Source organism: Ranitomeya imitator, chromosome 10, assembly GCF_032444005.1.
Source record: "Ranitomeya imitator isolate aRanImi1 chromosome 10, aRanImi1.pri, whole genome shotgun sequence".
Lineage (NCBI taxonomy): Eukaryota > Metazoa > Chordata > Amphibia > Anura > Dendrobatidae > Ranitomeya > Ranitomeya imitator.
In genome coordinates this window covers 115187365-115211143 of record NC_091291.1, presented here as the reverse complement: position 1 = coordinate 115211143, position 23779 = coordinate 115187365, and the positions used below count along the sequence as shown (strand labels likewise).

The window sequence follows — 23779 nt, the reverse complement described above, 5'->3', positions numbered from 1 at the left end:
CCAAAAATTCCTGTGAAACACTTGAAGGGTTGATAAACTTCTTGAATGTGGTTTTGAGCACCTTGAGGGGTGCAGTTTTTAGAATGGTGTCACACTTGGTTATTTGCCATCATATAGACCCCTCAAAGTGACTTCAAATGTGATGTGGTCCCTAAAAAAAAATGGTGTTGAAAAATGAGAAATTGCTGGTCAACTTTTAACCCTTGTAACTCCCTAACAAAAAATTTGGGTTCCAAAATTGTGCTGATGTAAAGTAGACATGTGGGAAATGTTACTTATTAAGTATTTTGTGCGATATATCTCTGTGATTTAAGGGCCTAAAAATTCAAATTTGGAAAATTGGGAAGTTTTCAAAATTTTCGCCAAATTTCCATTTTTTTCACAAATAAACGCAGGTAATATCAAAGAAATTTTACCACTAACATGAAGTATAATATGTCACGAGAAAACAATATCAGAATCATCAGGATCCGTTGAAGTGTTCCAGAGTTATAACCTCATAAAGGGACAGTGGTCAGAATTGTAAAAATTGGCCCGGTCATTAACGTGCAAACCACCCTTGGGGGTAAAGGGGTTAAAGAACAGCAAGTTGTGAAAAAAAAGTAATGAAACATTGAATAGTTGGACATGTGCATTCAAAAGTTTGCAGAAGGTTACAGTAAGTTCACCTGAAAAAGTTAGTGAATTTTAGGTTCATCCTGAAATTTTGGCCTAGAGTCAAATATCCATAACTTTTTGTGAGCAGTGTATTACAAAAGCAATAACTGTGTGGGTACACCCACAAGGACATCTACCTTTCCTTGGATGGCCAATGGAAAAGATCTTTATGGAGAGGAGGCTGAGCATGCATCTTGCTACTCCATACAAATCTACAAGAGGTATGGAAATAATTCAGTGCACACATTTTATTATACATAAATCCATACCTTATTTTACCTTACTTTGTTGTAAATTCATAAACAAAACAATACGAAAGTACATGGAAACAATGCGAAGGTCCATCAATAACATCTATTGAATTATTTGGTTAGTCCACATTGCTAATCACCACACGACATCAACAGTTGTTTCCGACAAGCACTGAGCCAGATGGCTGTCCATATCAAGCTGTGAAAACCTGGAGAGAAAGAAAATGCAGTCTTATTATTTATTGTAAGCATTTCTAGCATATTAACAATGTGACAGTACAATAAAGGGTTCTCAAAGGTTGTGGTAAAAGTTATTTTACTGTATGTTGCACTTACTGTTTAGGAAACAGCATCAAACATATGGGGCAGTTGTCAAATGAACTTGTGTCATCGGATGCTTTTTTTGTATTCTCTTTGCTACTACCCTCTGAAGTCTCTTCATCTACCAATAAAACATCATTAAAGTGGGGCTTTGCCTCTGTTTTAGGTTCCCGTGATATCTTGTTACTTTTCAGTGAAGTTACTGTAGTCCATAAATTAATATTTGTTTTTTGGGATGTCTGTTGTGGCTCCTTGTTACGCTTTGTGGAACTTTTTTGTGATGTATGTGGATATAGAATATTCTTTGAAGAACCTTTTAGTAATGTCCGTGGCTTAGTAGCATTTTCTTTAGCACTTTTTTGTGACATAGGTGGCAGCATGACACAGTTTGTTGAAGCATTTTGTGGTGTGGGCAGTTCTTGGGTATTTCTTTCCCCACTATAGAGTGGTAATCCGATTTGCTCATTCAGCAAAACTGTAGGTTTTCTTGAAGTAGAAATTTGTTTTTGTAGAATTGTATTGGGTGAGGACTTGTTAATGTGCTCAACACTTCCTTCGATCTCTTGTACACAAGGCTTTTCTGCATTATTAGTAGTAATGAAAGTAGGAAATGCAACCCATTCAAAGTTCTTGTTGCCAACTTTAAACACTTCGGTGTTGATCATCTCCTTTTCCTTCCTGCGCATCTAAAGTTGATATTTAAATATAAAAAAAACTGTTATAGGACACAAGCTAGATAATGGGACTGAATGAACAGAGGCACAAATATATACCATACACTGATGCAAGAGATAATTGCACCCACCCATCTATATTCTACATTTTTTTGCCTGACTTGAAATGCAATTATGCTGCTGATTGATGACAATTATGCATTAAAGGGGTTGTCTACTACTAGGACAACACCTTCTTTAACTAAATGCTTGGCCCTGATAACATAAAAAAACTTATACTCACCTCCCATGCCGGCGCCGCTCCAGTACTCGTGGTTCCAGAGCTCTGGTGCGGTGGAATGACATGTGGTGCCCGGCACCTAATCAGCGCTGGTGTCCCTGCCTCCGCCTTTGTACGGATTGAACATGAACATGAGGAGGAAGCCAGGGCTGCAACTAAACCATGACTTCCTCTTCATGTTCAACCCATATGAAGTCAGAGATCGTGACGCCAGCGCTGATTGGGCGCCGGGTACCATGTGTCACAAAACCGCACTAGATCTCCGGGACCGCGAGTGCTGACAACGCTGGAGCGGCACCAGCACGGGAGGCGAGCATAGTTTTGTTTTGTTTTTTTATCGGGGTCAATCATTTAGTTCAAGAACGGGTTGTCCTAATAGTAAAATTGTAAAAATATTTTTTAAATATCACCAAATAAAAAAAAGAAAAAATATTAATCCAATAAATAAATTTATGAAAAAAAAATAAAATTACACACACACACACACACACACACACACACACACACACACACACACAGGTGCTTCTCACAAAATTAGAATATCAAAAAGTAAATTTATTTCAGTTCTTCAATACAAAAAGTGAAACTCCTATATCATATAGAGTCATTACAAACAGAGTGATCTATTTCACGTGTTTATTTCTGTTCATGTTGATTATTATGGCTTACAGCCAAGGAAAACCCAAAAGTCATTATCTCAGAAAATTAAAATAAACACCTTGCAAAGGCTTCCTAAGCATTTATAAAGGTCCCTTTGTCTGTTTCAGTAGACTCCACAATCATGGGGAAGACTGCGGACTTGACAGTTTTATTTTCATGGTTCAACATTATTAACTTCTGTGAAGTATAATATGTCACGAGAAAATCTCAGAATCAGAGGGATCTGTTGAAGCGTTACAGAGTTATGACCACAATTTGCATATTTCCCAGAGGAGCATTGTGGCTTAAAAGTCTCCTCACCTCGGCATGCTTGACATGACCCTCTGAAGAAGAAACATTACCCCTTGGATCCCGATCAGACACCTCTTATCCAGGGAAACCACATCTCACACCTTGCACTGATGATGTGCAGTACCCTGAAACACAGTGTCTGCAAATTGAGAATTTAGTTTTTTCCTAAGTCATGTGACTATTGGGATTGCTACTTCCTATAGGTGGCACTAGAGTTCTAGTCCTCTTGCAATTTGCAATAACCACATAAAGAGACACTGGTCAGAATTGTAAAATTTGGCCTGATCAGGAAGGTAAAAACAGGCTTTGGGGTGAAGGGGTTAATATGTAGTAAGAGACTAAGCTTAACCCTTTAGTTTTAGTAGATTTTCCTCCTTTTAGCAGATTAAAGGGAATCTGTCACCTCATTTTGCCACTATAAACTGCGGCTTATGTACAGCATTCTGTAATCCTGAAGATAAGCCCCCGATGTAACCTGAAAGATAAGAAAAACAAGTTAGATTATACTCACCCAGGGGCGGTACCGGTTTGGGTCCGATGGGTGTTGCAGGTCCGAGTCCGGCACCTCCCATCTTCATGCCATGACGTCCTCCTCCTTGCTTCTGTTGCGGCTCTGGCGCAGGCGTACTTTGCTCTGCCCTGTTGAGGGCAGAGCAAAGTACTGCAGTGTGCAGGCACCGGGAAAGGTCAGAGAGGCCCGGGGCCTGCGCACTGCAGTGCTTTACGCTGCCCTCAACAGGGCAAATCAGTACGCCTGCGCAGGAGCCAGGACAGAAGCAAGGAAGAAGATGTCATCGCATGAAGATGGGAAGCGCCGGACCGAACCAGGACCGCTTCTGGGTGAGTATAATTTAACTTGTTTTTCTCATCTTTCAGGTTACATCGGGGGCTTAATGGTGGTGGCCGCAGTTTATAGCGGCAAAATGAGGTGACAGATTCCCTGTAATGCTTTGGAAGCAGCTGTATCTTCCTCCTTCATCTGGGTTGCATAATACACATGGAAAACTTATTACATATATGTAATATACAATGCAAAGTTCAGGCTCCAGGTTGAAGTGTAGGTAATTTGCTTTTCACCAATTTACTGCTCTTTAGGATGCATTGGTGAAACGCCTCACCATTTGGTAGATGAATTTACGAAAACAAAAGGTGAATCAATTTTCCTACTGTATTCAATGGAGTCGTGACTGTACAAAGTGATAAAGCAGGCAAATTAATGAGTCCAACCTAGGCCCTCTACGTACAAAGAGGGGCCATATATTATGAACAAGCAGGAAAGGAAGAAAAAAACTGGCATTTAATGGAGCTAAAAAAATATATAGTTTTATGGCAAGTTTATAGGACCTCTTTAAATGTTATGAAAGAAACAAGTTTATTTCACAAGAATAAATCAGTGCTGTAGAATGGTAAAAGGTCTGACAGCATTATTCAACAGATGGTAACTTTCAATTCTTTACAAGTATTCTGTATTCCACCCAAAAAAAATTGAGGCAGTGTTTTTTTTTTTTACATAAACGACCTGTAACCATAGTAACAGTAAAAATACTTAATAGACATTACCCTAATCGTTGAAGCAAAATTCAACAAGAGGGTGCATTTCCTGACGCAGGGCAACTCTGCAAAATTCACATTTGTGCCAATACAGCTGGAGAGCATTTAGTACCATATAAATTGTTATTTAACTACAGTATTTTGGGAAACAGGATTTTTATGTGCAATCTACTGTAGCCAAAGTGGAAAAAATAGACATTGCCAGTTTAAGTAACGCCGTTCCATCTTCAGCGTCTTCTGCACTGACGTTCAGGCAGAGGGTGCGCACTGACCACGCCACAGCGCCCTCTGACCTGAGCATCACTGCAGAAGATGCTGAAGACGGAGCGGCGCCAGAACGAGGAGCAAGTGAATATCGCGCAGCGCTCCCCATTATACTCACCTGCTCCTGGCGAGGTGCAGTCCCTACTTCCTGGCGCTATAGCTTCTTCCTGTATTGAGCGGTCACCGTTACCGCTCATTACAGTAATGAATATGCGGCTCCACCCCTATGGGAGGTGGAGCAGCATATTCATTACTGTAATGAGCGGTACCATGTGACCGCTCACTACAGGAAGAAGCTGCCAGCGCCGGGGAAGCAGGGACGTCCAGGGACTGCGCCAGAAGCAAGTGAGTATAATTACACAGTCCCCGCTCCCCCTCCCCTGCCGAACCCTGGGTATGACTCGAGTATAAGCCGAGGGGGACTTTCAGCCCCAAAAAAATGGGCTGAAAATCTCAGCTTATACTCGAGTATATACGGTAATTGCTTTATGGGAAAGTAATGCAAATATTTTCCTACAATCGTAAGACAAAATATAAAACCTTAAACTACTATTTTACAAGGTAGGAATACATTTGACACTTGAACAGGTTGATGAAGCACTGTCAACTAAGGACAGGCAAAAGCACACATATTTACATCTACCGTATATACTCGAGTATAAGCCGACCCCCCTAATTTTGCCACAAAAAATTGGGAAAACTTATTGACTCGAGTATAAGCCCTAGGGTGGACAATGCAGCAGCTACCGGTAAATGTCAAAAATAAAAATAGATCCCAATAAAAGTAAAATTAATTGAGATATCAGTAGGTTAGGTTAAGTGTTTTTGAATATGCATATTGAATCAGGAGCCCCATATAATGCTCCATACAGTTCATGATGGGCCCCATAAGATGCTCCATACAAAATACGCCCCATATAATGCTCCATATTAAAATATGCCCCATATAATGTTGCACAAAGGTTAATAATGGCCCCATAAGATGCTCCATAGAAACATTTGCCCCATACAATGCTGCATAAAGGTTGATGGCCCCATAAGATGCTCCACACATTATGCCCCATGAGATACTACACACATTATGGCCCCATAAGATGCTCCATACATTATGCCCCATGAGATACTACACACATTATGGCCCCATAAGATGCTCCACACATGATGCCCCATGAGATGCTCCACACATTATGGCCCCATGAGATGCTCCATACACTGTGGCCCCATGAGATGCTGCATACATTGTGGCCCCATGAGATGCTCCACACGATGCTCCATACATTATGGCCCCATGAGATGCTCCATACATTATGGCCCCATACGATGCTCCATACATTGTGGCCCCATACGAAGCTCTATACATTGTGGCCCCATACGAAGCTCTATACATTGTGGCCCCATACGAAGCTCCACACATTTTCCCCATTTGCTGTTGCTGCGATTAAAATAAAAAAAATTACATACTCACCTCTCTTCACTCAGGCCCCCGGCAGTTACGATAGTCACCTTCCTCGTTCCACCGCTGCGCGCTGCTCTGTCTTCCATCCTCTGCACTGCCTGTTCAGACAGAGGGCGGCGCGCACACTAATCGCGTCATCGCGCCCTCTGACCAGAACAGTGCAGAGGATGGAAGCCAGAGCAGCGCGCAGCAGTGGAACGAGGAAGGTGAGTATCGCGCAATGCTCATCTCCCCCCATATACTCACCTGCTCCCGATGCGGTCCCTAGCAGCGTCTCACTGTCAGATGGTCTCCGGGAGCCGGCGGCATCTTCCTGTGTTCAGCAGTCACGTACCGCTCATTACAGTAATGAATATGCGTTCATATTCATTACTTTAATGAGCGGTACCACGTGACCGCTGAACACAGGAAGAGCTGCCCAGAGACCATCGGACATGCAGGGACAGCGCCAGGAGCAGGTGAGTATGTCACCGCAAGGTCCCCTCTCTCCTCCCCCCCAACCCCCCCACCCCGAGGAAAACAGGAGGAAATGAACCCTAAAATTTGTTGTGCAATTTCTCCTCATTTCGCCAATACCCCTTATGCCTACTGTTTGGGCGCACAGATGGGAAGGAGCAACTTTTGATTATTTGAACACAAAAATAGCTGGAATCGAGAGCGGACGTCATGTTGCCCCAAATTTTGCATTTTCATAAGGGTATCAGAAAGACAAACATGGACCATACAATTTATTGTGCAATTTCTCCTGAGTACACCGATGCCCCATATGTGGGGGGAGACTACTGTTTGCGTGCACGGCAGGAATAGGAAGAGAAGGAGTGCTATATGACTCTTTGAAAGCAAAATTAGCTGGAATCATTATTACACGCCCTTGTCATGTTTGAAGAGCCCCTGATGTGTCTAATCAGTGGAAACCTCCCACAAGTGGCCCCATTTTGGAAACCAGACCCCTCAGGCATTGCATCTAGATGTGTGGCAAGCACCTTGACCTCAGAGAAGTTGGAAATTAAATTTTTCCCACACAAATGTTGATTTTTTTCATTTTCACAAGGGTAACGGGGCAAAATGGACCATGCAATTTGTTGTACAATTTATCCTGTGTACACCAATAGCCCATATGTGGTCAAAAACTACTTTTAAGGCACAATGCACAGCTCAGAAGGGAAGAAGTGCCATATTGGAGTTCAGATTGGAATGGTTTGAGGTTGCCATGTCACATTGGCAGAGCCCCTGAGGTGTCGTAACAGAAGAAACCCCCGAGAAGTAACATAGTTATTAAGATTGAAGGAAGACTTTAAGTCCATCTAGTTCAACCCATAGCCTAACCTAACATGCCCTCACATGTTGATCCAGAGGAAGGCAAAAATAACCCATGTGGCAAATAGTAAGCTCCACTTTGGGGAAAAATAGGGATTGTTGTGTACTCACCGTAAAATCCTTTTCTCTGAGCCAATCATTGGGGGACACAGACCGTGGGTGTATGCTGCTACCACTAGGAGGCTGACACTAAGTGATACAAAGAAAGTTAGCTCCTCCCCTGCAGTATACACCCTCCTGCTGGCTCTCAGCTAACCAGTTCGGTGCAAAAGCAGTAGGAGATCAATAACAACATATGAGTGTATAGCATGTCATATTATATATGAGAGTATAACATGTCAGATTATAAAAAACAAGCATAAGCTAATAACAGGGTGGGAGCTGTGTCCCCCAATGATTGGCTCGGAGAAAAGGATTTTACGGTGAGTACACAAAAATCCCTATTTCTCCTTCGCCTCATTGGGGGACACAGACCGTGGGACGTCCCAAAGCAGTCCCTGGGTGGGGACAACAATAGATCAGGCCCTGTGTAACTGCTACTTACAAGTACGCCACCGCGGCCTGCAGAGTCAACCTGCCCAGACTCACATCTGTGGATGTGTGGGAATTATAGTGCTTCAAGAGTGCATGCGGACTGGACGAATCCGCAAGCTTGCAGGCGTGCCTTGCCGACGCCTGGTGCCTAGAACCCTCGATAGAGAGATAGGCTGACATCTAGCACGGAAGGACTCCTGGATGGTGAAACGAATTCACCATGTTATCATGGCCGATGAAACGGCTAAACCCTTCCTGAAAATGACAGGAAGCGTTCCTCTACCGTCAGGAAGCCAAAATAAAGCGTCCGTCCTCGAGACGTACCTACTCAGAGCACTCACTTCGTCCAGAATATAGGGAATTCCTTCCATTTTGAGGACTGGTGCCAAAAGAGATGAGAGAAGAACTATGCCCTCATAACAGTGATAATACAGTACCACCTTGGTAACAAGGAATGGGGATGGCCTGAGGACAACCTTGCCTCGAAGGTAATAAGGGAAAAAAAGTCTGAAAGAGCAGAGCAGTTAGCTCCGAAGACTTGTCAGAGTGAGGATATCGCAGAGGAAAAAGGGGGCGACTTTCCCTGATAGTAAAGTCTGCCCAGATGAAAAGGAGCCTACTGTAAGGCTGCTAGGACTAATACGGTCCCAATGATCCAACGGTATGCGATAGTTCTTTCCTATGTGTGAAAACTCCCTGTGAGAAAGTCCCTACTTGCAGTTTTGCTGTGATAAGGCGGGAAGATACTAGCTCCGCAAACAGAAAAACGGACGTGGTCAGTGCGGATCTCTGAGGATCACTGGGGCCCCTTTCTACTTCCGAAAGGCTTTCGGAAGTAGTGGAAGGGGAGTTATGGAAACTGGTACCACAGCAGAACCAGAGCATGGAATGCGATGGCTCTTGGATCTCGAGGCCGAACCATGAACTCGAGTACATTGGCCTTCAGTCTGGACGTCATCCGACCTACAACTGGAGAGCTCCAGTGAAGGCAGATCTGGTGGAAGACTTCAGGGTAAAGTTCCAACTGACCTGAGGCAGAACCCTGATGGCTGAATTTGTTTGCCTCCAGAGTTCTACTTCTGGGATATATATTGCCGAGATCACCGAATGATAGCTCTCGGCCCACCAGAGAATATGAGGTACCTCGGTCATGGCGCCTGACCGTGGGTACCTACTAGATGACTGACGTATGGCACCGCCGTGGCATTATCCAATTGAATTCGGATAGGGTGACCCGCCAGAAGGCAGTGGACCTGCTGTAGGACTACCGTTCGGATCTCCAGAACAATGATAGGGAGAAGAAGACTCGCATTGGTAGTTACTAATAACCATTGAACCGGGAGAAAGGCCCTGGATGAAGGAGCTCAGAGACTATCGTCTGAAAGTCTGTTTGCCTTGCTGAAAACGAGCGGAGCGAAGGAAACCGCTTCCATTGTCGTCACCATTCTTCCTCAGAACTCTCCTAGCAAATCGAATGAAATGAGGGGGTGAGTAATCAAGTCCTCAGAACTCTTCTTGCGCGAGCTCCCTGTTGAAGGGCCATGACCTTGTCTCGAGGGAGAATTACCATCCTTCTGGAAGTGTGCAGGATCATCCTCAAAAAGGATATCCGCTTGGCTGAAAATGAGGAGAACTTGTCTAAGTGTAGCTGCCAGCCCAGGTAAGAGGGTATCGCAAGTAATATAGACGACTCAGCGTAGTCCTGGAAGGGCGGCTAGACAGTCGACCAAACAGGGCAGGACGAGCACAAATCTAGGGTGCAAGAGAAACATGACATCCGCCATGACCCGTGCGAACACTCTGGGTGCAGAAGCAAGGCCGAAGGACAAGGTTGTGACTTGAAAATGCTGCTCACGAATGGAAAGGCGAAGGAATTTTTGAAGAGGTTAAGCATCCCGAATGTCGATGGATGCCGGAAACTGCACCTTTTTCTGTTGAAGTAATGGCTGAGCGGGGGAACTCCATCCGAAGAAGGAGGACCATGTCAAAGGTTGTTAGAAGATTGAGGTCCAGGGTCGGTCTTACTTTTCGTTCCCCTTTTTGGACCCAAGATCCCTTAGATCTAGACTGTGCTGGACAATCCTTATACAATCCTTTGTCAGGCTCTCGCTCAAAAGATTTGATTGGCCAGTTGTTACTGGTGTGAATCAAAGTAGTTAAGGTCTCCCGCCAGGAGACCATTGCTCTAGCAATCCATGCGGTGGCTAGGGAGGATAGAGCGCTGAACCCGAAGCCGCAAGGCGAAATGAACCAGATTTGTTATCTGACAGTCCGTGGTATTTTTAATTGATGACCCCTCGGGAAGGGATACTGGTAGGCATACCACAGGAGATTCTATTCGGTTAATCTGCCCCGTGGCAGAATGTGCGGCTGCATCCAGCAGGTCATAGTCTCTTGCCATCGTCGCTCTCTTTTGGCGGTGCAGAGATAAAAATTAGGAACCCTCGATCCATCAACCTCTTAACAGGGAAGTGGAGAGGAACTGTCCGCCTTCTTTCATCATCCGCTAAATAGTGGTGATGCGGAGGGGAATGCTCGTACGCCAAAACGGGTGCCTCTGTACATCCACAGAGTTCAGGTCCCCGGGTGGACAGGACAGGTTGTCTGGCGTTAGGCCTGGATGCAGAAGAGGAAACATGGAGGCGACACTCCGTGTGCTCGTCTGTTGATGGTGTGGGGAGATCGGTGCCCTTTAGAGGACCCATCGCCCTTAAAAATCAGGCCAGGCATGGCATCCCACGTAGAGGCTTCGGTCCAGTGAATCGCTTATCTGAACTGAATGGCAAATGCTCTACGGGGGAGTTTAGTCTCCTTATGAGGGATACTGCGTAGTCTAGAGCAAAACCAGAGTCTACGTCAATGTACCGAGATTGGTTACTTTTCTCTGGAGCTCTGGCAAGTTCAGGCAATATCCAATCCATATTCAGAGCCTTGTTGTCATCAAATCATTGGTGAGGGAGCAGGAAACGAAAACTTCCGTTTTCTAGATGCCTGTATGTTTCTAGACGCCTGTACGTTTCTAGAATACTTGCAGCCCCTGCTAGCCGACGGCTCCCATGTAGGATAGGGACCATGTATATCGGTCCTGCAAGTACTCCGAGCCACAGAGGGATTCAATCTCTTGGTCAGAGAACCACGGATTGCGGTCAGTGACGAAGTCCACTGGGGGGAACTAGAGGATAATCTCGGGTCGGCGGCGGAGGGCTCCTCGGATTGATAATGCGCCCTTCAGACCAGGGAATACTGGTCATGCGCCTTTAAGACCATAGAATACTGGTCATGCGCCTTTAAGACCAGGCACCTTTAAGGACAGAGAATACTGGTCATTCGCCTTTAAGACCAGGGAATACTGGTCATGCGCCTTTTTAAGACCAGGGAATACTTGTCATACGCCTTTAAGACCAGGGAATACTGGTCATGCACCCTTAAGACCAGGTGCCTTTAAGATCAGAGAATACTGGTCATGCTCCTTTAAGACCAGGGAATACTGGTCATACGCCTCTAAGACCAGGGAATACTGGTCATACGCCTTTAAGACCAGGGAATACTGGTCATACGCCTTTAAGACCAGGGAATACTGGTCATTCGCCTTTAAGACCAGGGAATAGTGGTCATGCGCCTTTAAGAACAGAATACTGGACATGTGCCTTTAAGACCAGAGAATACTGGACATGTGCTTTAAAAGATCAAAGAATACTTGTCATACGCCTTTAAGACCAGGGAATACTGGTCCTATGCCTTTAAGACCAGGGAATATTGGTCGTGTGCCTTTAAGACCAGGGAATACTGGTCGTGTGCCTTTAAGACCATGGACTTCCTTACCCGGGTACTGATGTAGAGTTGATGAAATCTCGCAGAGAGCGAGAAGCGCCAATTCGGGGGGCGGAACCACGGACACAATGTTGAATAGGCCCAAGCCGGGGCCTAAATTTCTGTAGCCGGCGGGTGACACCAGCGGGGCGTTCCAGGCAAGACTTCCAGGATGTGGCCTACACATCGGCCGAAGCCGGGGGCTAAATTTTTGCAGCTGGCCGGAGTGTTACCTCAGAGAGGTGGGCCACAGGAAAGTGGCCGAGACGGACTGTCTGGATATCCCTCTGAAGATGGATCCACTCACCATCGGTGCGCGTCCCGGCATGGAGCCGCCGCGGATGTGGGTTTCAGCGCTGTTCTGTGCAGCGTGGACATTGCAGGGATAAACCTCAATCGACCCTCCCTTTATTGGGGAGGTGGAGAGGAACCATCCGCCTCCTTGTGCCATCCGCTTTCACAGGGGTGGGACAGTGGGGGCTGCTCGGACGCCATAGAGAGGGGCCTCTGTACATCCACGGAGTTCAGTCCGGGTGGACAGGGCCAGTTGTCCGGCATTAGGCCTGGCTCCAGGAGAGGATACATGGAGGCGACACTCCATGTGGTCGCCTGCTGCTGGTGTGGGGAGATCGGGACCATGAAGGAACCGTCGCCCCTGAAGTGAGCTCAGGCATGGCTTCCCATGTCGCAGGAGAGGGTACGGGGAGGTATACTCGGTGTGCTCGCCTGTTGATGATTCGGGAGAGATTGGACCCTAGAAAGGAACCGTCGCCCCCTTCACTCCATTAATTAAAAAATAAAAATTTACAGAAAAGTAAAAAATAAAATAAAAACGTTGGGGTCTGAAACAGACCCATGTGCCTCCTACAGACACTAAGCAAGAACTGGTTAGGCCTCTTTCACACTTCAGTTGTTTGGCGTCAGTCTAAAACCGCCATTTTCCTCAAATAACGGATCCGTCAATTTTTTTGGACGAATCCGTTATTTTCCCATAGACTTGCATTAGCGACGGATTGTGACGGATGGTCGTCCGTTCCATCCGCCATGCGACTGATCCGTCGAAATTTGGCGGACGTTTTCTGAAAATAGACGGACATTGAAACGTTTTTTGTCAACGCCGAAATGGCGGATCGCGACGGATCCGTCGCGTCCGCCATTCCATAGAATGGCCGCCTATGGGCGACGAATCCGCCGCAACCGTTTTTTTCGGCGGATCCGTCGCCCCAATCCGTTTTTTCAATTGCGCATGCTCCAAAAAGTAGATACTTTTCCCAGACAACCCCCAAGTAACGGATCCGTCAAAAAAACGGATCCGTTAGAACCGTTTTCTCAACAATTGTGACGGATCCGTCACTATGTCGGAGCAGACTGACGCCAAACAACTGAAGTGTGAAAGAAGCCTTAGCTGAGAGCCAGCAGGAGGGTGTATACTGCAGAGGAGGAGCTGAGAGCCAGCAGGAGGGTGTATACTGCAGGGGAGGAGCTGAGAGCCAGCAGGAGGGTGTATACTGCAGGGGAGGAGCTGAGAGCCAGCAGGAGGTGTATACTGCAGGGGAGGAGCTGAGAGCCAGCAGGAGGGTGTATACTGCAGGGGAGGAGCTGAGAGCCAGCAGGAGGGTGTATACTGCAGGGGAGGAGCCGAGAGCCAGCAGGAGGGTGTATACTGCAGGGGAGGAGCCGAGAGCCAGCAGGAGGGTGTATACTGCAGGGGAGGAGCCGAGAGCCAGCAGGAGGGTGTATACTGCAGGGGAGGAGCCGAGAGCCAGCAGGAGGGTGTATACTGCAGGGGAGGAGCCGAGAGCCAGCAGGAGGGTGTATACTGCAGGGGAGGAGCCGGGAGCCAGCAGGAGGGTGTATACTGCAGGGGAGGAGCCGAGAGCCAGCAGGAGGTGTATACTGCAGGGGAGGAGCTGAGAGCCAGCAGGAGGGTGTATACTGCAGGGGAGGAGCTGAGAGCCAGCAGGAGGGTGTATACTGCAGGGGAGGAGCTGAGAGCCAGCAGGAGGTGTATACTGCAGGGGAGGAGCTGAGAGCCAGCAGGAGGGTGTATACTGCAGGGGAGGAGCTGAGAGCCAGCAGGAGGGTGTATACTGCAGGGGAGGAGCTGAGAGCCAGCAGGAGGGTGTATACTGCAGGGGAGGAGCTGAGAGCCAGCAGGAGGGTGTATACTGCAGGGGAGGAGCTGAGAGCCAGCAGGAGGGTGTATACTGCAGGGGAGGAGCTGAGAGCCAGCAGGAGGTGTATACTGCAGGGGAGGAGCTGAGAGCCAGCAGGAGGGTGTATACTGCAGGGGAGGAGCGGAGAGCCAGCAGGAGGGAGTATACTGCTGGGGAGGAGCTGAGAGCCAGCAGGAGGGTGTATACTGCAGGGGAGGAGCTGAGAGCCAGCAGGAGGGTGTATACTGCAGGGGAGGAGCTGAGAGCCAGCAGGAGGGTGTATACTGCAGGGGAGGAGCTGAGAGCCAGCAGGAGGTGTATACTGCAGGGGAGGAGCTGAGAGCCAGCAGGAGGTGTATACTGCAGGGGAGGAGCTGAGAGCCAGCAGGAGGGTGTATACTGCAGGGGAGGAGCTGAGAGCCAGCAGGAGGTGTATACTGCAGGGGAGGAGCTGAGAGCCAGCAGGAGGTGTATACTGCAGGGGAGGAGCTGAGAGCCAGCAGGAGGTGTATACTGCAGGGGAGGAGCTAACTTTCTTTGTATCACTTAGTGTCAGCCTCCTAGTGGCAGCAGCATACACCCACGGTCTGTGTCCCCCAATGAGGCGAAGGAGAAAATTCCTTCCCGACTCCACATACGGCAATCAGACTAGTTCCCTGGATCAACGCCCTATCAAGGAATCTAGTATATATAACCTGCAACATTATACTTTTCAAGAAAGGTATCCAATCCCCTCTTAAATTTAAGTAATCACTCATTACAACATCATATGGCAGAGAGTTCCATAGTCTCACTGCTCTTACAGTAAAGAACCCGCGTCTGTTATTATGCCTAAACCTTCTTTCCTCCAGACGTAGAGGATGCCCCCTTGTCCCTGTCTTAGGTCTATGATTAAAAAGATCATCAGAAAGGTCTTTGTACTGTCCCCTCATATATTTATACATTGAAATAAGATCACCCCTTAGTCTTCGTTTTTCCAAACTAAATAGCCCCAAGTGTAATAACCTATCTTGGTATTGCAGACCCCCCAGTCCTCTAATAACCTTGGTCGCTCTTCTCTGCACCCGATCCAGTTCAGCTATGTGTTTCTTATACACCGGAGACCAGAACTGTGCACAGTATTCTAAGTGTGGTCGAACTAGTGACTTGTATAGAGGTAAAATTATGTTCTCCTCATGAGCATCTATGCCTCTTTTAATACATCCCATTATTTTATTTGCCTTTGTAGCAGCTGCCTGACACTGGCCACTGAACATGAGTTTGTCATCCACCCATACTCCCAGGTCTTTTTCATTGACGGTTTTGCCCAGAGATTTAGAATTAAGCGCATAGTTATACATCTTATTACTTCTATCCAAGTGCATGACCTTACATTTATCCCCATTAAAGCTCATTTGCCATTTATCAGCCCAAGATTCTAGTTTACATAAATCATCCTGTAATATAAAATTGTCCTCCTCTGTATTGATTACCCTGCAAAGTTTAGTGTCATCTGCAAATATTGAAATTCTGCTCTGAATGCCCCCTACAAGGCCATTAATAAATGTTAAAAAGAAGAGGGCCCAATACTGACCCCTGTGGTACCCCACTGCTAACCGCGACCCAGTCCGAGTGGGCTCCATTAATAACCACCCTTTGTTTCATATCCCTGAGCCAGCTCTTAACCCACTTACACATATTTTCCCCCCTCCCCATTATTCTCATTTTATGTATCAACCTTTTGTGTGGCACCGTATCAAAAGCTTTTGAAAAGTCCATATACACTACGTCCACTGGGTTCCCTTGGTCCAGTCCGGAACTTACCTCTTCATAGAAGCTGATCAGATTAGTCTGACATGAACGGTCCCTAGTAAACCCGTGCTGATACTGGGTCATGAGGTTATTCCTCTTCAGATACTCCAGTTATAGCATCCCTTAGAATGCCCTCCAGGATTTTACCCACAATAGAGGTTAAGCTTACTGGCCTATAATTTCCGAGTTCAGTTTTTGTTCCCTTTTTGAATATTGGCACCACATTTGCTATAACGCCAGTCCTGTGGTACAGACACTGTTATTATGGAGTCTTTAAAGATTAAAAATAATGGTCTATCAATGACTGTACTTAATTCCTGCAGTACTCGGGGGTGTATCCCATCCGGGCCCGGAGATTTGTCAATTTTAGTGATTTTTAGACGCCGACGTACTTCCTGCTGGGTTAAGCAGGTGACATTTAATGGGGAATTTTTATCACTAGTCATTTTGTCCGCCATGGGATTTTCTTGTGTAAATACTGAAGAAAAAAAGTAATTTAGCATATTGGCTTTTCCCTCATCCACCGTTTCACCCAGACTATTTTTAATGGGGCCAACATTATCATTTTTTAGTTTCTTACGATTTACATAGTTAAAGAATATTTGGGGATTATTTTTACTCTCTATGGCAATGAGTCTCTCTGTCTCAATCTTTGCTGCCTTGATTTGCTTTTTACAGAATTTATTTAATTTTCTGTATTTATTTAATGCCTCATCACTACCTACTTCCTTTAATTCTCTAAATGCTTTCTTTTTGTCACTTATTGCGCGCCCCTTACAGCTCTATTTAGCCATATTGGTTTCCTCCTATTTCTGGTATGTTTATTCCCATACGGTATATACTGTGCACAGGTCCTATCCAGGATACTAATAAACGTCTCCCATCTTTTTTGTGTATTTTTATGTCTCAGGATATCGTCCCAGTTAATTGCACCAAGATCCTCTCTCATCAATTGGAAATTTGCCCTCCATGTGACCCCCAACCCTTATATTTGCTATGCGGTCTGGCCTGTTGGTTAATATTAGGTCTAGCAGTGCCCCCCTTCTTGTTGGGTCCTGAACCAGTTGTGAAAGATGATTGTCTCTCATAGTTGTCAAAAACCGATTACCTTTGCTGGAATTGCAGATTTCCGTTCCCCAATCTATTTCAGGGTAGTTGAAGTCCCCGATAATAATGACTTCCCCTTAAGTCGCAGCTTCATCTATTTGCTTTACGAGGATATTCTCCATTGCTTCCATTATTTTTGGAGATTTATAACAAACCCCTATCAGTAATTTATTATTTTTTTCCCCCTCCCCTTATCTCCACCCACAGGGACTCTACATTTTCATTAGATTCACCTATAATATCATGCCGGATGGGTTTTAAGGATGATTTTACATATAGACACACCCCTCCCCCTCACTTATCTGTTCGGTCATTTTTGAAGTGACGTCATTTTACAAACTACAACGCTCAGGGTGCAGGGGAGCATGTTGACACCACATGTGCCTCACAGAAATTTATACCATTGGGCGGTGAAGAAAGAATACCGTATATACTCGAGTATAAGCCGAGACCCCTAATTTTGCCACAAAAAACTGGGAAAACTTATTGACTCGCGTATAAGCCTAGGGAGGGAAATGCAGCAGCTACTGGTAAATTTAAAAAATAAAAATAGATACCAATAAAAGTAAAATTAATTGAGACATCAGTAGGTTAAGTGTTTTTGAATATCCATATTGAATCAGGAGCTCCTTATAATGCTCCGTACAATTCATGATGGGCCCCATAAGATGCTCCATATTAAAATATACCCCATATAATGCTCCATAACGTTCATGATGGGCCCCATAAGATGCTTCATTTTAAAATATGCCCCATATAATGCTGCAGAAAAGGTTAATGAAGATGATCCATAGAATATTATGCCCCATATAATGCTGCACAAAGGTTGATGGCCGCACAAGATGCTCCATGGAATACTATGCCCCATATGCTGCTCCATAAAGGTTGATGGCCCCATAGAATATTATGCCCCATATAATGCTGCACAAAGGTTGATGGCCCCATAATTTGCTGCATAGAATATTATGCCCCATATAATGCTGCACAAAGGTTGATGGCCCCATAAGATGCTCCATAGAAAATTATCCCCCATATAATGCTGCACAAAGGTTGATGGTCCCATAAGATGCTCCATAGAATATTATAGAAACTTAATTCCAGCTCACCCAGTTGCTCTCTGCTCATCCACCTGGAGCTCAGACACCGGCCTCACACCAAAATACAAAAAATTGGAGTCCGGCTCAACAGGAGTAGATTTTCCTTTTCTTTTTCAGAAGAAATTATAGTGCATACAAAAGAAAACCATACATGGTCGACATGACCCAGTCGACGCGTTTTGACTGCACTAGGCGGTCTTACTCATGACAAAAAAAAGAAAACTGCAGGTGAAGACAGGTGTTTTCCAAAAATGGAAAACCACTTTTATTGTTTTAGTATGTAGCTTGCATACTTAATTTTCCTACAAATTTAGGAATGTTTTGAAATTTTAATTATTCAAGTATCATAATGTAACAACCATTAACCTCTATTTACAATTTTACTACAGTTAATTTGATATTATTTCACTTGAATCAAACATGAAGGAGTCTGAATAGGATTAGTGATGAGGAAAAATAAGGGTCGAAATAGGAAGCAGTTACTGACAAAGCAGGTCAGAGCTCTACAGACCATTTATAACCTGAAGATGTCAGCTACACACTATTCAACTTCCGACTTTTAGAAAGTGAATGGAGCATGGGAAATATATAGACTGGAGCTGCAAAGGTATAATTTCATAGTATAGGAAATAGATTAGAAGTAAGTAATATATCGTAAACATCTTCAAAATATTTTACTGCACCTTGAGATTGGATACTGGCAGACTAGGCACAGCATGCCAGCCCATGCTACGGAGGTCGGGATACGCGCTGCTCACAACCTGCTTCCATATTTGTTCAGCAGCGGTTAATTCGATTTCGTCAAACCAGGAACCAGTGAAGTCCTGTCTCCTAAAAGAAATGAAATGCAACAACTCGTGAGCACGAGCAGAAAGGGCTCACACCAAGTGCCACTTCTGTCAAATCAAATCAACTAATACTGCAACTGCTGGAGATGGGTAATGTCAGGAGAGACCAAAGGATGCTTCTTAACCAATGCAGGGCAAAAACAACCCAGCAATTTCAAGTATTACAGACCTAAAGCATTAGTCTGGAACACTGACATTTTTGAAAAAATATTCTCAGAGATAGTTAGAATAATTAACTCTGTTCACTTGTATAAAGATGTAGCTACATAAAACCATACATTATTACAGTATGACTAAAGTAAGGCATTACAATGGAGATACATTACATACAAGTACATAGGGGGTCTGAAATGCAAAGTTTCTCTTTGTGGAGAGTGTCATGTCATGCTCTCCTGGCAATTCAGATAGGCAAATAGCCTCTTCAGAGAGGAAGAGGATTGGAACTCTAGTGCCACCTACTGGAAGTAGCAACCTTAAGGGTATGTGCACACGTTGCAGATTTGCCTGTGGAATTTTCTGCACAGATTCTTCCTCTCTTGGCAGAAAATGCACGGATTTGATGCATTTTTTATGTGGATTTTCATGCATATTTGTATGCGTTTTTGTAAGCTAAATAAAGATATAGTATTTAACAAAAAAAAAGAATTGTGATGTCATTTCTTGTCCAACCTCTTCATTTACATACTCCATTGAAGAATGTTTACACACATAGATAGATAATAGATACATTGATAGATAATAGAGAGATAGACAGAGATAGACCAAGCCTGGCGTTGTTTAGTAATGAACATAATAAAATGGTACATAAAGAGTTAAATAAAGACACACACACAAAATCTGCGTTAGGGTATGTTTCCACGGTCTGGATATGCAACGCTTTGAATGCAGCAGATACCTGCTCCGTCCAAAGTGCTGCCGGCTTTTGGATGGGTGATATTTATCTTGTGGAGGCGGAGCGTCTGTGCAAGATAAATAGACATGCTGTGGTCTATAAAGACGCGCCGCATGTGCGTATACGCAGGTCTGCCACCTGCATCTTTGAACGCATAGTGGAGATGGGATTTCATAAAATCCCCTCCACTGTGCTGTAACATCTGGATGCTGCGGCTGTACGCAGAGTCCAATCTGCAGCGTTTCCTGACCGTGAAAACATACCTTAAGGCCAGGGTCACAAAAGAAACTCGCGTGAGCCTCTTGCATCAATTCCCAGCACTGCCGTCAGCACTTCAACCGGAGCGTTCAGCTGCATAGAAATACATGTAGCCGCACACTCCGGGCTGATATTGATAGCCTAGGAAGGGGCCGTGGATATTGGCCCCCTCTTGGCTAAAAACATCAGCACTCAGCCGCCCCAGAAAAGGCGCATCTCTAAGATGCGCCAATTCCGACACTTAGCCTCGCTCTTCCCACTTGCCCTGTAGCGGTGGCAAGTGGGACAATAGTTGGGGGTTGATGTCACCTTTGTGTTGTAACAAGACACCTATCCATGACTAATCCTATAGTTGTATTGTAAATAAAGACACGGCCAGAATAAAGTCTTTTAATGAAATAAAACACCACACAGTTTGCCATAATTATTATAAAGCTAATCCATGCGACGCCCTCGATCTCCTGCAAAAAAAAATTAAATAACAAACCAACACAAATACTCTGTTCCGATGTAATCCATTTAATAACGAGTGTCCCATGACGATCTCCTTTGTAGAGCTGTCACATCAGGAGACATGACCGTTCTACAGGGGCTCCGATGACACAATGACTGGAGATAATACTCCCGCAGTGTATCATCGGAGTTCGTGCTCTCACTTTACGGCACTACAGCTGCGTGGGAATTTTCTCACGCAGCGGTGCTGCAAGTGACCAGACAAACTCCAGTAACCTCTAGGCGACGGAGTGATACAGTGCAGGAGGATACCTCCTGTGACTGTACACCGGAGCACCTGTAGAGCGGTGTGACAGCTCTACACGGGAGATCGTTGTGGGACACTCGTTATTAAATGGACTACGACGGAACAGGGAGTATACTGTTGGTTTATTTTTTTATTTTTTTTGCAGGCGATCGAGGGCGTCGGGATTAGCTATTTGGCGAGTATGTACTGTATGGGTATATGTATGTACTGCATGTGTATATGTGGTTTGGTTTTGTATTTTTACACTTGAACACAGTAGCCGGATGATGGGATTTCTATCCCATCATTGGCTAATGCTGTCACTGTTCTATGTGACAGCAGACCAAGCCGGATGGGACTAGTAGTCACATCGGACAATGCCTACCTACACACAGACACACACACTCTTCCTTCTTCCTTTCTGCAGCGTTTTTCACACACACATCCGCAGCAAAACAGCAAATCTTTTTACACCTGCGGTTTTGCTGTGGATTTGACTGACTCAATGGAAGTCAATGGGTGCAGAAATGCTGCAGATCCGCAAAAAGAATTGACATGCTGCGGAAAATAAATTGCTGCGAATCCGCAGCATGTGCACACCAATTCTGGATTTCCCAATGACTAACATTGGTTGTGCACTACACTGCAGATTTGATGCAATTCCAAGAGTCCAAAAACGCTGGGGATGCGCATCAAAATCCACAACATGTGCACATAGCCTAAAAGTCAATATCGCCTCTTTAAAGGGCATAGCCACATGACTTGGGATAAGAAGCCAAAGCAGAAACCGCATTTGCAGACACTTGTTTCAGGGTGTTTGTCCCTGATTTGGCTGGGTGAGAGACCTCTGACAAGGGGGTCTAAGGAGTAAAGATTCTTCATGTGGGAGCGCCATCTAGGCATAGGAAGTCTTTACAGTTATGCAGTGCTCCCTGAGAATTTCAAGATATAAGTATATGTGCAGGAATATCGTAGTTACTTACCGATAACGGTATTTCTCTGAACCCATGACGGCACTAACGAGAGAGAGGGATCCGCCCTCAGGGACAGGAAACCCACAGGTTAAAAAGGCGGGACCTCTCCTCCACCTCAGTTGGTTTACAGAGCCTTGCAGGGAATTTCTGCTGTAACTTAATTGGTTATTTTTACACAACAAAATATAACTGTATAACTTATATAAGCTCCTCTATATATATATATATATATATACACACACACATTTTTTTTTTTTTTTTTATGCACACCTCGTGACTTAATTTATAAGTAATGTGGACACCCATACGTGAAGGGAGGGAATATACAGGTGCCGTCATGGGTTCAGAGAAATACCGTTATCGGTAAGTAACTACGATATTCTCTTACCCCATGACGGCACTAACGAGAGAATTTCAAAGAATGAAAATTTTAGGGTGGGACTACTGCCTCAAGAACTCTCCTACCAAAAGTTAAGTCTGAGGGAGAAGATAGATTAAGCTGATAGTGCTTGAAGAATGTAGAGGGGGAGGACCAAGTGGCTGCTCTACATATTTGATCTATTGATGCTCCACCACGATCAGCCCAAGAGGTTGCCACCGACCTGGTTGAATGAGCCTTAATTGTGTCCGGAGCTTGTTCTCCGGAAGAGGTATATGACATCTTGATTGCATCTCTTACCCACCTCGCCAACGTGGCTTTCGATGCCTTGTGACCCTTATTTGGTCCCTGAAAGCAGACAAACAGAGCCCTCCCTTTCCTACACTCCCTTGTGGCTGATAGATAGTGTGTTAGACATCTCTTTACATCTAGAGTGTGTAGAACCTCCTCTTTTTTGTTTTTTGGATTGGGGCAAAAAGATGGTAACGCTATCTCTTGAGATCTGTGGAATTTTGACGCCACTTTGGGAAGGTAAGAAGGGTCAGTTTTGAGGATTACTCTGTCATCTAATATTTGTGTTAGAGGTGGGTAGGCTGATAAGGCCTGCAGATCACTAATCCTGCGAGCTGAGGTTAGGGCCACCAATAAACAGGTTTTCCAAGATATTATTTTTAGTGAAGCCTGAGATAAAGGTTCGAACGGCGCTTTAGTTAGTGCTGAAAGGACTAAGTTCAGGTCCCAGGGAGGAGCGGTGAGATGTATAACTGGTCTGGACCTAGTAGATGCTCTAATAAATCTTTTTACCCAGTGATTCCCCGCCAAATCCTGGTTGTAAAGGGCACCCAATGCTGCAATCTGAACCTTCAGAGTGTTTGTTGCTAGGCCTTTCTCTAAACCTTTTTGAAGAAATTCTAAGATTTCCTGAATTGGCATCTGATTTGATAGGATAACTCCTGACGTGGAGAGGAACTTTTTCCAGACTTTGCCGTAGGCTCTGGTAGTTATAGGTTTTCTACTGGCCAGCAGGGTAGAAATTAGATTTGAAGAAAACCCCCTTTTTGTTAATAGTTCCCTTTCAAAAGCCAGGCCGTCATGTGCAAACTTTTTATTTGAGGGTGATTCACTGGCCCTTGATGCAGAAGGTCTGGGATATCTGGGAGTACCCATGGATCCGCTATGGACATTAGGCGTAGCCATGGGAACCATACTCTTTTCGGCCAGAACGGAGCTATCAGTATCACTTTGGCTCTGTCTTCCCTGATTTTCTTCAAGACTAAGGGAATTAGAGCTATCGGAGGAAACATATAAGCTAGATGGAATTTCCATGGAATTAACAACGCGTCTATAGCCACTGGACTCCCCCGAGGATCTATCGAGCAGAAGGCCTCCGTTTTCCGATTTTGATTGTTTGCAAATAGATCTATATCCGGGGCCCCCCAAAGACCCACTATGCGTTTGAATATACTTGTATT

General features: G+C 45.1%; 1 protein-coding gene across 1 annotated transcript in view; it reads right to left on the bottom strand.

Moving 5' to 3' along the window:
- Positions 1-881: 881 nt before the first annotated feature.
- FAAP20 (FA core complex associated protein 20) overlaps positions 882-23779 on the bottom strand; it is a 52212-nt gene continuing 29314 nt past the window's right edge. Inside the window, exons 3-5 of the mRNA XM_069741676.1 lie at positions 18901-19048; positions 1245-1915; positions 882-1117 (exon numbers count right to left, since the gene is read on the bottom strand). Of these exons, the coding sequence (XP_069597777.1) occupies positions 1045-1117; positions 1245-1915; positions 18901-19048 (892 nt within the window). The 3' untranslated portion in view covers positions 882-1044. The remainder of the gene's footprint in view (positions 1118-1244; positions 1916-18900; positions 19049-23779) is intronic.